This window comes from Antrostomus carolinensis, unplaced genomic scaffold (assembly GCF_000700745.2).
Source record: "Antrostomus carolinensis isolate BGI_N321 unplaced genomic scaffold, ASM70074v2 scaffold1863, whole genome shotgun sequence".
In the NCBI taxonomy this organism is placed as follows: domain Eukaryota; kingdom Metazoa; phylum Chordata; class Aves; order Caprimulgiformes; family Caprimulgidae; genus Antrostomus; species Antrostomus carolinensis.
The window spans coordinates 4742-19989 of record NW_010307085.1 but is presented as its reverse complement, the minus strand read 5'-3'; the positions used below and the strand labels follow the sequence as shown (position 1 = coordinate 19989).

General features: G+C 37.2%; 1 protein-coding gene across 1 annotated transcript; it reads right to left on the bottom strand.

The window, feature by feature from the left end:
- Nucleotides 1-2094: 2094 nt before the first annotated feature.
- ACADSB (acyl-CoA dehydrogenase short/branched chain) lies at nt 2095-14839 on the bottom strand. Its single transcript, XM_010165301.2, has 10 exons — nt 14656-14839; nt 13604-13704; nt 12606-12812; nt 11942-12112; nt 9759-9884; nt 9267-9359; nt 6612-6701; nt 4322-4459; nt 3554-3653; nt 2095-2246 (listed from the first exon to the last, which is right to left on the bottom strand). Exons 1-10 carry the CDS (start codon nt 14837-14839, stop codon nt 2176-2178), a joined length of 1281 nt encoding a protein of 426 aa, XP_010163603.2. The 3' UTR covers nt 2095-2175.
- Between the last annotated feature and the right edge of the window lie 409 nt (nt 14840-15248).

Below are 15248 nucleotides of genomic sequence, written 5' to 3'. Positions count from 1 at the left end.
TGTTCAGGATGTTACCTGGACTATGGCATCCAAATTGACTAAAGAAAATCACATTATTTTTTAAAATGGATACCAGACACAGTTCTACACAAAGAGACAGTCCTTTTACATAGTCCTGAATATCCAGCCCTCAACAGTCCTTCGAAGATCTCTGCACTTCCCCTACAAAGGCTCTGCTTTTAGCACTGTATCAAGCCAGTTAAGTACTGTCACTCCCTTCCCAGCCTCACTCAAATCTGCAGAACTCAAGCTAAAACTGCATCTCAAACTAAACCCACTAACCAGTACGAATGAAAACCTGATCTCTGCTGACACTCATGTCAGCAAAGCAGGCTAACCTGCAGCAGCTAAGGATTGCCTCGTGTCAGCACAGCTCAGCACCTTAATCAACGTTAGCTCAAGCGCTTTGTAGTATGGTTATGATCACTTTACATGGACTATGCTGAGCAGAATAACTGCAGTTAACTGCTGGCGCTGTCTGTAGTCTTAATTCTAGTCTAACCATCTCCACAGTTGTTTCAATTCAGCTCAACGAAGTCTGCAAACAACCTGAAATGTATTTAATAACAGTAATAATGATGCTAGAAGAAAACTTCAGAAATTTAATCTACCCTCCTACTCTTGTATTTTTGAAAATCTCAAAGCTGATACGGGAGGGGCTTTTTTATTGGCATAAGGATAATTACCACATTAATTCTTTGCCTATCAACAGGCAAAGTGTGTATCTGGGGAGGGGGGTGAGTCACTAAAGTACTTACTTCCTTCCCTTTGAAGCTGACAGCAAGTCAGAAAAGTTTTTAATAGTGCTTTTCCTCCTTGTTTCTTTGTATAAGGCACTGCAGTCTGCTTGTTTTACAACATCATACTTGTTAAGTGTCATTTACCTTAGTTTTGCTAGAAAATCCTTTGGGAGTCTCGGACCATAACATTTTAAGCTCCACTTGAAGTGAATCATCAGTGACTAGCAAGCTTTAAAAATGAGATTCTTCTAAGTCAGCCAAAACCAGAAAACCAATCCTCCCCTCCCAAAAACCACTTGAAACAAACTGTCAATTACAGCAATTATAATTTTTCAGATATTATGCTTTCCGTCTCTTGATTCTTAGTTAATTAGTTCTCCAGCACTGAAGAGGTTTCTGCAGTAAATAAAATGTTTAATTTTAAAGTAAACAGAGAGGGATAAAAAAGCAAATACTTCTCAAATTCCCCCCCCTCTTTCTCTCACTCTCAAAAAGGAAAAAAACTTTTCTCTTTTTATAGAGAACCACTAACTCCCATGATTGAATTTTATAAGCTGCAAATTAACAGTCCCCCCCTAACTCCCAGGAAGGCTCTGAGGATTAAAGTCTGTAAAATGCACTGAACATGGAAAGGCCACTGTGAGGTAGTATCACAGTATTCCTATTACCCAGCTTCTCTCTCTGTCTTTTTGTAGAACTACTAGAGCTTTTTTTAACCCAATTTCATAAAGATTTCAACTCAACCTTTTATGAAAGAATTATAAATAGCCTCTTAGATTAAAACCCTTAACAGCTAAGAAGGCTGGAAAGGGAGGTAGATATTATCCACCTTTCAGTACTACAAATTGGGGCTGGAAGAGCTTAATTGCCAAGATATACTTAAGAACACACTAAGGGCTGCTATAAAAATTACTCCAATTACAGCAGCTCCACCTGGGACAGAGGAAACCACCACTTCTGTCTCTTTCCACATACCGCTCCCGTACCTCATGCTCATAAAGGGCACCACAAACAAACCACGGCTTCACACCATGCAACAGTTCTGCTCCACGTGGAGAGTCCTTTCTTCCAGGTGGTTTAAGAACCAGGCAAGCCAAGGATCTGGCTTCTTTTGTTATCACTTTGAAATCTCCAAGTGGAGATACACTGTTTGCATAATCTAAGGCAACAAAATAATTTCATCCAATGTATTAGCTGAGAAGTGTCTCAGGCAGAAAGAGATACTTTTAACCCATTATTTGCATTTGAACCTGGAATTCATGATTTCACATAAATTACACGCTCACCTAAAATGGGGAATTCATGGTTTTCCTTCTGATTTTGTCTGTGATGATGTACTCTTATTTACAATTTTTATAATTACAAATAAAAGTGTAATTCATAATGAGTGTTCAGTGAAATAATTTCTGTTAACAGTCAAGAAGTCCTTATGGTTTCAGTACTCTTGTGCTAAGCTTTTTGCAATGGTGCTCAACTGGATATTTGAAGTTCCTTCATATATTGTACCTGAAATCAGAAGAAAGTAAATTAGAAGACTATAAAGCCACAGTGAGTATATGAAGAGAGACCAAGATATCATTCTAACAGTCCAGTTAGAACATTTACAATGATGGAGTGAAGCTTTACTGAGCAAGTTGTAGAAACAGAATTACTATTTACATAAATGTTCATACTTTATTATCTGCAACAATTAAAATACTCTTCTGCTGGTACAACATAATGAGAAAACATTTTCCTGAAAAGCAATTCCTAAATAACCAACAAAAATTAACTATTTACAAATGCTATCAGCAATAAAAGTCAAAGGGTAATCTTGTTAAAAATGTCAAACTGTTAGGTCTGAGGATTACACTCGTAAGCAAGGAAGTCTGGAAAATCAAACTTGACAAAGATTCAAATCTTAAAGCCAAATAAAGCATTTTCAATTTATTTGAACTGTAATTTTCTTAGTGGAATGGGACACAATGTGTGTGTTTCTATTTTATTAGTATCTAATTATACATTCTAACTAGCCTTATATACACAGATATCTATACCTGAAGTTTTACCTTCTTATACCTGAGCATTTGAATCAGTGTTGATTTCAGTCTCAAGGAAAAAAATACCTTAAAAAAATAGCCAGTTATTCACCCCCAAACTTTACTACTACTAACGCTACCACAGCAGCCCAGAAGGCCAATAACCGTGTCCTGGGCTGCATCAAGAGAAGCGTGGGCAGCAGGTCGAGGGAGGTGATTCAGCCCCTCTGCTCCGCTCTTGTAAGGCCCCACCTGGAGTACTGCATCCAGTTCTGGAGCCCCCAACATAAGAAAGACATGGACCAGTTAGAACAAGTCCAGAGGAGGCCACCAGGATGATGCGAGGGCTGGAGCACCTCTCCTATGAGGACAGGCTGAGAGAGCTGGGGCTGTTCAGCCTGGAAAAGAGAAGGCTCCGGGGAGACCTTATAGCAGCCTTCCAATACCTGAAGGGGCTACAAGAAAGCTGGGGAGGGACTTTTCATAAGGGCAACTAGTGACAAAACAAGGGGAAATGGGTTTAAACTGAAAGAGGGGAGGTTTAGATTAGATATTAGGAAGAAGTTTTTCACTGTGAGGGTGGTGAGACACTGGAACAGGTTGCCCAAGGAAGCTGTGGCTGCTCCTCCCTGGAAGTGTTGAAGGCCAGGCTGGATGAGGCTTTGAGCAACCTGGTCTAGTGGAAGGTGTCCCTGCTGCTGGCAGGGGGATTGGAACTGGATGAGCTTTAAGGTCCCTTCCAACCCAAACCATTCTATGATTCTATGAAATACTTGTTAAGAAACTCTCACTCACCTATCTTGCAGTCACGATAGTACTTTTCTATGGGATAACTTTTTGTGAATCCAACACCACCCATCCATTCAATACATTTACTCGTTGTCAGTGTTGCAACCTAAGAAAATAGTTGCAGGGTTACAATCTCAGGATTTGAATGCAGGTGGTAGAACATTTTATCCTTTGTAAAGTAAAAACAAAACTGCACTTAAAGCAGTGAACAAGTGGGAAGAGGAAGGACTGATATTTTTGTATTCATCTTATTTATGCAGGTTATTTTAGAATAAAAGATGACATTTTTCTAAATCAGAGGACATAAAGAATTCAGTAACCATTATTGCAATAGTTCATATGCTGCACTATGAAAAAGACTAGCAACGGTATGCAAGACAGCAATTACAAAGAAGCAGAAGCAATTTAGTTTTGAATTATATTAAGGCTTGCAGTTGTGACCAGCAGAGTTGAAATGGTCACAAATGAAGTCTCACTATGCCATTTCTGCAGCCACAAAAAGAAAATCCTGAGAAAATGAATCTTTCTAGATGAGTGAAAATACTAATTCACTTTCTCTTTTAATGTTGTCACTTGTTTTTCAAAATTTTATTTAGGGCCATGAGCAGCTCACTCTTTGGTGGCTTACTTTACATTCCATACACAGCCTGAGAAGGAGAAACAAGAGAAAAGTACATCCACAGATTTCACAGCAAAACGTGAGTTAAAAGTGATACAGAAGAAACATTTGACCAGCAGTGAAACAAAGCCAGTGAATGAAGAACTGCAGGTTACCTCGGCAGCGTAGTACTTGGCCATGCTCGCCTCTTTGATGAAGGGCCTTCCTGTTTCCACGAGACGAGCTGCGTTGTAGGTCAGCAACCTCGCCGCCTCCAGCTGCGTGGCCACCTGAGCTATCTGGTGTTGCATCCCCTGTGAAGTCAGACAGAACCAGTATCTAGTACTCAACTGGAATTTCTAGCAAGAACTATTCTTTTCACCAAGGAACATACCTACATTAAAAAAAAAATAAATTACAAGATCTAGATGGACTGGCAATTCTGCACATCTCTGCATCTATGAAATCAAAGTTGGAAAAACTGGGGCACCAAAGTCCTTTTAGGACCTGCACTCTCATTTTATCTTTCCCTCTTCTTGGATTCAGGAGTCCTGGGGAACTTCTTGCCTGGCTGTCTGGACAGGAGGGTTCAACATGAACCTATTTCCACCCGTAAGTATCAAGAAAAAATTCAGCCAAATCTTAATGTTCTCCTCATCACCACGGAGACACAGGTAGGTCACCAAAGCTTTATTTTTATTTTGCAGCTATTGAGAAGAGTCATACATTAACAAATCTGGTGCCCTTATGAGCTTAACCAAGAATCTCAGAATGTTAGGGATTGGAAGGGACCTTCAACAATCATCTAGTCCAACCCCCCTGCCAGAGCAGGGTCACCTACAGTAGGTCACACAGGAACATGTCCAGGTGGGTTTTGAACATCTCCAGAGAAGGAGACTCCACAACCTCTCTGGGCAGCCTGTCCCAGGGCTCCGTCACTCCCATGGTTAGAAAGTTTTTCCTCATGTTTACATGGAACCTCCTGTGTTCCAGCTCACACCCATTGCTCCTTGTCCTACCATTGGGCATCACTGAGAAGAGCCTGGCTCCATCCTCCTGACATCGACCCTTTACATATGTATAAATATTAATGAGGTCACCCCTCAGTCTCCTCTTCTCCAAACTAAAGAGCCCCAGCTCCCTCAGCCTTTCCTCATAAGGGAGATGCTCCAATCCCTTAATCATCTTTGTGGTTCTGTGCTGGACTCTTTCAAGCAGTTCTCTGTCCTTCTTGGACTCAAGTCTTGAAGAACGACTTGAGAAAAAAGTACCTCTTAAATAAAGTGGAGAACTAGCAAGGTGACAACTCCTTCTCATGTCCCATAGCTGTGAGACAAGAGTTAGGAGCAGCACAAAAGTATAGAGGACATGACTGATGAATGATTCAAAGGGAAGGAAAAAGGTGATGCAGCTCACCTCTAAATGGTAGGTTACAGAAGAATAGGTTTATTTAAGGAGATCCAAACATTATGATGATTGAAAACAAACATTTAGTTGTCTACCTTGCTCCTAAAACACATTGAAATCTTTCATCTTATTAGAACATTAACACTGCCCCCTAAAATTTGCAAAAACAAATATGCAGGTCAAAATAACAAAACGATTTGGCAATTATAAATTCCATTTCCCATTCAAAAGATGCAGTTCCAATAATTTCCGAGATATCTGTGGGTGCTTCCAAAAATTTGTATAAATTATGAGTAGTACTAATGTTCCCTCCCTTCATCCAAGATGTAGATTTCTTTTAACAATTACTAGAGTAATTACAATTATTTATCTTCCTTATTAAACTATACATCATTTTTGCAACAAAGGGTCTTTTTCGTTTTATGATACAGATATTATAATGAAAACTAAATGTCTTTGTGTAACACAGGAAAACTAATAATTCAATCAGTTTGCCTCATCTTTTTATAATTTCTATTGCCTCCAGAAAAAGGCCTTCCCCTGCATCTCATGGAAGGGTATAAAAACTGGAACACACTCAACCTACCATGATATTAAAATCAGAAGAGAAAGGAATAGAATCATAGAATGGTTTGGATTGGAAGGGACCTTAAAGCTCATCCAGTTCCAACCCCCCTGCCATCAGCAGGGACACCTTCCACTAGATCAGGTTGCTCAAAGCCTCATCCAACCCGGCCTTAAACACAGAAAGGAGTTCCATGTGTATTATTTTCAAGGCCAGTGAATATACTGTCATGGAAAAGGAGTTACATTAATAATGTTTTGAAGTTTTAAATTATTTATATGGTGCCTTGCAAAGGCACACAGCACTGAATTTACACATTTTACGTAGCAGATGAACACTCATCTGAAATTCTTTTGAAAAATTCTTCTCAAATATTGAGAAGTAGAGACATGACACAAATGATGCAAATCAGATTACTCATTTTACTGATTTCATCTAGTGTGGTAACTACTACTCTCTTGGAGAAAACTTCTCATGTGTTCATCAACAAATACCTGGAAATCAAATATGCTTTTCCCAAACTGGATTCTCTCCTTTGTATAGGGAATCGTATGGTCAAAACACCCCTGCGCCAGTCCTAACATCTGTAAGAAATAAGACATATTGGGGTGAGTTTGGCCAAAAAAACCACCAAACAAACAAAAAAACCCAAACTTTGATGAATAAGCCTATTCTATCCTATTCCATTCCTGAAAGAAACTTTCTTACTATAGGTAAAACGTGTGAAAACACTATCACTAATTATTGAACAAAAGTTACGGGTCAACTGTGGTTCCGCAAAAATTAAGTGTTTCTGGGAAAATTCTTAATTAAATTAAAGATTTGTAGATACACATTACACTATTAAAGAAAAAATAATTTGAATGATTATTCAAAGCTATTTTCATAATCAAAATAATTTCTCATTTTATAGAAGACACTAGACTGTGGGAATTAGCAATTTCTTTCACAAGTTAGAAAATTAGTATAATGGAAGGAGAGGTAACATTTGTTCCAACATTTTCTAGGAAAAAAACAACTCAACAAAACAATTTTACAAGAGCCATTGTCTTTTCACACACTCTTTTCACTCAGCAGCAAAGAGAGCAAAACACAATTGTTATCTTGGAGGATAACATCTGGGAAAACTACACACGAACATTTATAAAGGAGTAACTCACACCTACCTTCGTGTCTGATTTCTTAGCCTGAAGAAACATTATGAAATCTGGAAAGTAAACTAGTTTCATGTTACACTACCAAATTTTGAGAAGTGTATTCCATTCCAAACGAAACAGTAAAGAAAGGACCCTGCCTTTCATATATATCTTGGAATATATAGCTATTAGTAAATAAGATCAGTTGGTTTCATTATATAACCACCATCCACCTGAATACAATTCCTTCCACCTAGTTTCTTTCCCAGGAAAAATGAAGATAGGGAATTAGATTAGGGGAAGCATCAAACAAGAAAAAAAACACCAACAAAAAAGGAAATGAATGGCATGAAGAACTATCAAAAAGCAAAGTAACAGTATATGGTAAAACTGGAATCTTATAAAACTTTTCTAAGTCAAGGTGGGATATTAGAACATGGCAGTTACCTGTTGTGACAGGTGTCAAGCAACTCAGTCCAACTACTTTTAATGATGTACAATAGCTTATGGGTATTTTTGGATAGACCCACAGATTAAGCTGAAAGCTTAGGGCCCCAAGAAGATAAAAACATGACTCTGACTGGGTTCTACTCCTTAATCATTTAAGGTTCTAGGAAAAAGACTCCACAATACATAGGAAAATGAGTATGTGAGAAAACAACATAAGAAAATAACACAGTCTGCTGCTAATCAGCTGTATCTGCTGCCTTCTCATATCAGCTTCAGCACCTGTAACAATATATGCAGCTACCTTGTGCTAAAACTACCTGAAACTGTTTTCACAGCCACAACTCCATTTTGTAAGATGTTCATCATCTTTTAAAGCTCTTACTACTGCAAAACTGGATTCAATACTACAGAGCTTTAGAATTGCTGTTCTTGTCCATTCAAGTACATTTCTCTTCATTTGAAGGTGCCAAGAAAGTAGCAACTAAGATATAACAACTACCTGATCTTAACTTTTAATTAGGTTATAAGTGTAACTTGGAGTAATTAAAAGTAATATCCAGACCATGTATTTTACTGCCAGAACCTCTATATTATTGATATCTCTGGAAACAACAGGCCCACAGCCCTAGTTTTCAAATGTCATATCAGACAAAGTTTAATTGCAGATAATCATTAAGGATTATGGAAAATCCAATCCATTTAGCAGCATAACATACTGCCATGTGGAAAGTCTAAATTTAATGAGGACTGTTACCTCTGGGTTGTTTGCAAACCAGGGCAAAAGATAAGGGAGGTTTGTAGTATAGATATATTAAATCCTATACAGCACAACTACATCCACAGCAAAGCAAAAACAAAGCAATTACTACATTCAGAAGTACATTAAAAATATAAAAAATTGTCATTTAAGTTATTTTATTATAGGGCTGAACCTGATTTCCACTGAAATCAGCAGCAACCTGAGATCCAAACTGAGTTTACAACAAAATACAACGTTTTGAAATAACTCCAAGGCCAGCAAATGTTTTCCCCTAAGATGCCATGAGGTGCAATTTTCAAATACAACAATGAGCTAGGACACTTCTGCTATAAAACTTCGTTCTTATTTTAAAAATAAGTTGTTGGGAAAACATCAGTTAAAAGGAAAAGATCACATTTGGCAATCCCATACACTCACAGTTGGAAGCATTAATATTTTAAGTTTCAGTGTGTTGTATTTTCCAAAGTTAAGTTTTCTTTTGTAAAATAAATTTGCCTAACAGAAGACAAAAATGTTGACATATTTCAGTAGCAATAAGTTAACCACAAAAGACAAACTAATTGCTATTTAATGTTTCCTAAATCTATTCCTTACACCACTGAAGGAGAATTTTACCATTTACAGTTATTTCAGTCTGTTACTATGACTTAGATACAGGAACAGTGACATCTAGTGGCACCTTAGTTTTTAAGAAAGTATTTTCTAAATAGTTTATCCTTAACTAGCTTTAAATATTCCATAAATTGAAATCCAAATTCAAAGTTATATACTGATTGTATTTAGAATTACATAAAATTACTCACCTGTGCAGCAATACCTATTCTGCCAGTATTTAGCATTCCAATTGCATACTTATAGCCTTGTCCAACCTGGCCCAGGATATTGGTCTCAGGAACCTAAAGAATAAAAACAATTATCCCTGTTCTATTCTGCTTTGCAACTGCTAGGAGGGTTCACAGGTGAATCAGTGTAGATTTTTTTAATTTATTGTTCCTTATAAGAGAAGGCATGAAGTATAAACCAGGCATTTGATTCCTAGAATATCTGAGAGAACATTTCCTGATACATGTGATTATAAAATGATGGTTGAGAAAAAACTGTATCAAAATTTAAGAAATTCAACCCACCCCTCAAGACTTTTGTCAAAGAACAGGGAGGAAAAAGTTGAAATATGCCAAATAATCAGTCTAAGGAAAAAAAAAATATTGGGAATTTAGTTAACATTCTTTCCTTGTATGTGGTCAAGCTCCATTTATACACAAATTACGCTTCAATAGCTCAATGATTTACAATACCTTAACGTTTTCAAATGTTACTGGGCAGGTAGAAGACGCTCTGATTCCAAGCTTGTCCTCCTTCTTCCCTACATGTAGTCCCTCTGTGTTGCGATCTACTAGGAAGCATGTGATTCCCCTGTATCCCTAGGATGAATTACAAAAGGATCAAGAATTGTTTTTTATATTAATATCACCAAATGGTGGTCCAAATATCACATTCCAGTAGTGAAACTTTACACTAGCTTAATACTATATTACAAAATAAAACACTAGCACTGTCGTTTGTTCCCTCTATGTCTGCTAATTATGGTTTAACAAAGGCCAGAGAGATCTTTCTGTTAAAATATTCCATGTGGAAGATAAAACCAGAACAAGCTGAAAAGTTCTCTTGGTAAGCCAGGGGATTGGTATTAGGTAAATGAAACAGACAGGAGTGTAGTGCCTGTCTGCACTGGAAATCACTGGGAAAGCAAGTTATCACTGTGCAATGGAGTTACTGCTTGCTGTCGGAACACACGTCACAAAACATGGACTAATCTAACACCCAGAACTGGTGCACACATTCTCCTTGTGATTCCAGTTTGCAGAATACTTAATAAAGTACTCTGAAATCATGATGATGGTTGTTATCAAAAAGCTCAACATGTTGATTTGGTATTCAGATCACGATTTGGACAGGACACTAAATAACGCACGTGACCACATGCAGATTGTAGAGCCAAGCTACATTCTGGCATCTCCTATGAACAGGCTTAAAATCTTCATATCTTTGAAGTCTTAAACTAGATTCTTGAAGTACAGAATGGTGATTCCTGTTAGTCATCACTCATTCTTGCTCTCTCAGCAATTCCCCTGGCCAGAACCACAGCAGTGTCTCTTTGGCAACATACTACAAGGTCCACGAGACAGACGTGCAAGGTGTTCCTGGCCATGTTTCCATCTCTTCCTGTCCCTAATGTCCACAGCACCACCTCCACCACAGCACCCTCACTAAGAGGGTGACACTGAGAAGCAAGAAAAGTCCTGTGGTTCTCCTGGAAGAGTTACCTCTTATTCAAGAGAAGGTTGCTGTTTCAATCTCACCTCAACGAGAGCCCATCATCAAATGGGAGCTGCTAGTGCAGGGTGTATGTTTCACTACACAGTTCTACACTGAGCTATTCTCTCATTTAAACTGATGCCAACTGTTATTTAACCATTGAACAGCACTGACTTTTAACCTGCTTTTTAAATATTTAAAAGCATTTCTAACTTTAAGCAGACACTGCATTATATATTTTTAAAATGTTACACTGATACAGAAATAACTCCAGATTATATGGCAACGCACAGCAGGAAACAAACATAGAAAGTGGCTTATCAAATGTATTTTCATTGTATGTAGTACTCAAATCACCCACCAGCTTGTGAAGAAATGAATGAAAATTCAGAAAGCAACATGATGTTCAACTGTTCAAAGATTTTCTTTCTTTAATAATCTTAAAGAAAAGATTTATTTTCTTTTATTAAAGATTTTCTTTCTTTAATAAAAGAAAAAAACCCTCTATTTATTTAGTCAAAACCTGAAATTTAAATTTTGAAAAATAAATATCTTTGAGTTAAATTTTCAAGAAAGAGATACTGGAAGAACTTTAAAAAAAGAAATAAAAGTTTTAAACAATTCAGCTTTGTATTTGATTATCACTCTACCATATTGGTATAGTACATTTTAAAGCCTGCAGTTGATTTTTCTGAAGCTATTACCTATATCCAAATTGGTGACAGACCTTGAAATACACATATTTAGCTATGTATTTTTTCCACCTGAACACACTTTGCTGTTGTATTCTTGTTAGTTTTCCAGTGCATGTAGCCTAAACTTTATTTTGCCTTTTAACAACAGCAACTTGTCAATTAAATCAGATGGGTTGGAAAGACTTAAGACTGTCTGTTCTTCCCTTACTCAGAATAATATCAATGCTCAGGGTGCTCTTCATCTAAGCAATTATGATTCTGACATTTCTATTTTCCCTGGTGGGAGAAATTTATTAAATTGCTCAGCAAGTTCTCCACTTTTGTTGGGAAACGTTTTTAAAGGTTTGCTGTCAGCTAGGAAAAGGTACAAAGAATATTAACCTTTAATATCAGATTATTGATATAAAATCCATAGTTTCATATATCATCAGCTGTCACTGAAATGCAACTATTCTTTAACAACTTACTAAGGATGGGTCTGTATTTGCCATCACAAAGAAAACTCCTGCATGTTCTGCTAAGCTAATCCACATCTTTGAGCCATTGATAATATAGTAGTCTCCTTTCTTCTCAGCCCGAGTCTTCAAAGAAAAAGCATCGCTGCCAGATCCAGCTTCTGAAAGACAGAAACTGCCTATCTGTTGAAGAAAAGAAAATAATTTTAATTTTTACTGAACATACAGGCACAACATATTAACTAATTCTGCAATGAAAATAGTTATAACCAAGTACAACTCTTAAATTCAAACATTTTAACCTCTTGCATCAAAATAATTAAGTTTCAGATAGATTAAGAATAGAAACACTATGTAATTACATGTCTCTCAAAGTCAACTGCTTTGAAGTTATTTTCCACAGTAAATTAAATTTTAATGAAACCTAAATTTTAATAAGCACCTTTCTACTTTTACCTCTCAGCAACTGATGACAGGATGTATCTGTATCACCACAGATCTCAGCTCTAACCAGTGATCCAAAGTTCAAAGATATTTTCTAATGCTGCAGTTACACACTCAATCACTGGGGAGAAAGCTCCACCAACATTACTTAACTATTAAAAACTGTATTATAGCTTAGTAAAGGGAGAATTTGACTCACTGTATCTCTTAGTAAAGGGAGAATTTGACTCACTGTATCTTTAGCCACCCTGGGCAAGTAAGTTCTCTTTTGTTCTTCTGTTCCATAGGTAGTAAACAACTTATTTGTTAGTGTATTTTGGAGTTCACATAGAAGAGCTACAGCTGGATCAACTTTGGCCAATTCTTCTACCACCAATATGGTTGAAAAAAATGAAGCTCCAGTTCCTCCATATTCTTCCCCAAGCTCAATACTCATCAGCTGAAATGCAAAAGATGCAAAGATATCGATCTCTTAGTTCTCGTCAACAACTTGTTAGCACAAGCAGATATTTAAGAGATTAAAATAAAAAACCATGGCATATAAACCGTTCCAAATCCTTCCCCAAAACCATGTTTTCCTTCAGTTCCCTTAACAAACTAAAAATTCTTCACAGAAGGTGATAGTCAATTCATGCAAGAAATAACTACCATGTGCAGGATACAGGTCAATCACCACCCTACTTTGATTACATTTTCCAGACCAATTGCAATCTCAACAGAAGTCTAATATTTAGAGTTGTTGTTGTACAGAATGACTTTCTAAACATGTAAAAGCTTTAGGTTTGATAGCAAAAAAGGCTAAAATTGAATCCAGGAATAAACACCTGGATACCTGCAACACAAGTCCTCGTGGTTGCCCAGTAAGGACACAGAGGAATCCTCATACCCTTATCAGAGTCATGCCAGTTCTATCATTCTATGCAATTATGTTTATAAAATTAAATTAAAAAAGAGAGGGGAGGTGGGAAGGTAAGGAAATCAAAGATAAGATGAAGAATGTGGTGTGGGAGTGGGAGAAATAGAAAGAATATTATAGGAAAAGATGAAGAGTGATAAAGCAGTAAAAAAGAAGAGAAAGTCACCCTGCTGTTGATAAATCCCAAATTTTTAATTATTCATTAGTTAATGTGAATTATATCCCTCAATCTAAAAATCTGAAAAGTGCACAGATAGAAACCCGTATGAATTATGTCACTTTCTGAATAAATGATTAAGTAAAAGTGTGCAGACCCCTTGTTCAAACAATCCCTGTATTACAGAGTCTTCCATTTTCGAATTCTCATCCATTTTTTGCACCAAAGGTGCAACTCGTTCCTGAGCAAATTTTGTCACTGTAACAAAGAGAAGAAAGAAAATTGTAAGTACTGTACTGCTCTTGTTGAAGATCAATATAACAGTGACGAGGTACTTCTGACAGGTTATTCCCTGACTCTCCCAGACCAGTTCATGAAAGGACCAAAAGTTGCCTGAGTGAAACAAGGTAATGTGCCACAAGGCTCAGTTATCATTGCTCACTCAGCTACAACTCTCTCAACCCAAACAAATACTTCCTATACATTCAGAAATTTTGAAAGTATCTCAGCAACACTTACGTAACATTAGTTGACCCAAAAAAATTATAGAAAATATTTCAAATACACCCCTTGTTTTGTTAGCTGTACCTTGTTTCTTTATAAATTAAAGCTGCAGTTTGGGAAGATGCTCTCAGGCTTTAACACAAAGTTAAAGTGCACAAAGTCATAGAATCATAGAATGGTTTGGGTTGGAAGGGACCTTAAAGCTCATCCAGTTCCAACCCCCCTGCCATCAGCAGGGACACCTTCCACTAGACCAGGTTGCTCAAAGCCTCATCCAGCCTGGCCTTGAACACTTCCAGGGAGGAGCAGACACAGCTTCTCTGGGCAACCTGGGCCAGTGTCTCACCCTGCAAGAAAGACTGTTCCTGCTTAATCAGAGCCTTTTATAAGCTCTCTCCCAGAGGTGCAGGTCTTCACTCTTCTACCTTTGCTCTGAGGATCCCTTCTGAAATGCTGTCAGGCACAAGTCAATGCCAGGCAACACCATGTCAGTGACAGCAACTGTTTTAAACAGTTAGTACTTATTTATGCGGAGTAAATTGCGCTGTGGTATGTGGAACTGTGCTATGGTAACATGCAAAAAGAACATATCAACATTGAACTCTCAACACTGAACTAGAATTAAATAACAAAAATAAATTTTTAAGCTAAAATTTCTCTTCTGATTAGGCATTTCTGAATTTTAGCCACACAGATAATAGTTACCCATATTTTTCAGCATCGTCTCCTCTTCAGTGAATGTTTGAAGTGGAGCACAGACAACTCCATCACTGGCTAGATTTGGCAGAAGTTCTGATTTGGAGGATCTAAAGACACATGGAGAAGCCCTCCAAGGAGGCAAGCATGCTGGCAAATTTCTTTTCAGCTGTTGACAATAAATACAGAACATGCAAACAGTTAATAGAATTTGTACTTGCATACAGACAGCAATACACAATTTTACCCAGTGTTTTTACTCATTAAATGAATAGGAAATATAACTTACATTCAATGTCTAGTCTGAAAGTTTTTGAGAAGATATACCCCCCCACACACACACACACAGTGTCCTTAAATAAAATATCCTTTAATTACTCTTCTTTTAACCCCAAACAATTTTCTTTCTGGAACTTTGCTAACACAATGTTACTCTACAAAGTATTCACAAACATTAATTTTAGTCAATTTTAGCATTTACAGCAAAAAAATCCTTGCTGATAGCATTTATTTTGACAGATGATTTTGCAAGTCTGCTGCAATATTCATAGTAGTAAGTGTATATTTTGATAGAATTAACCTCCTCACTAACAAATACGATG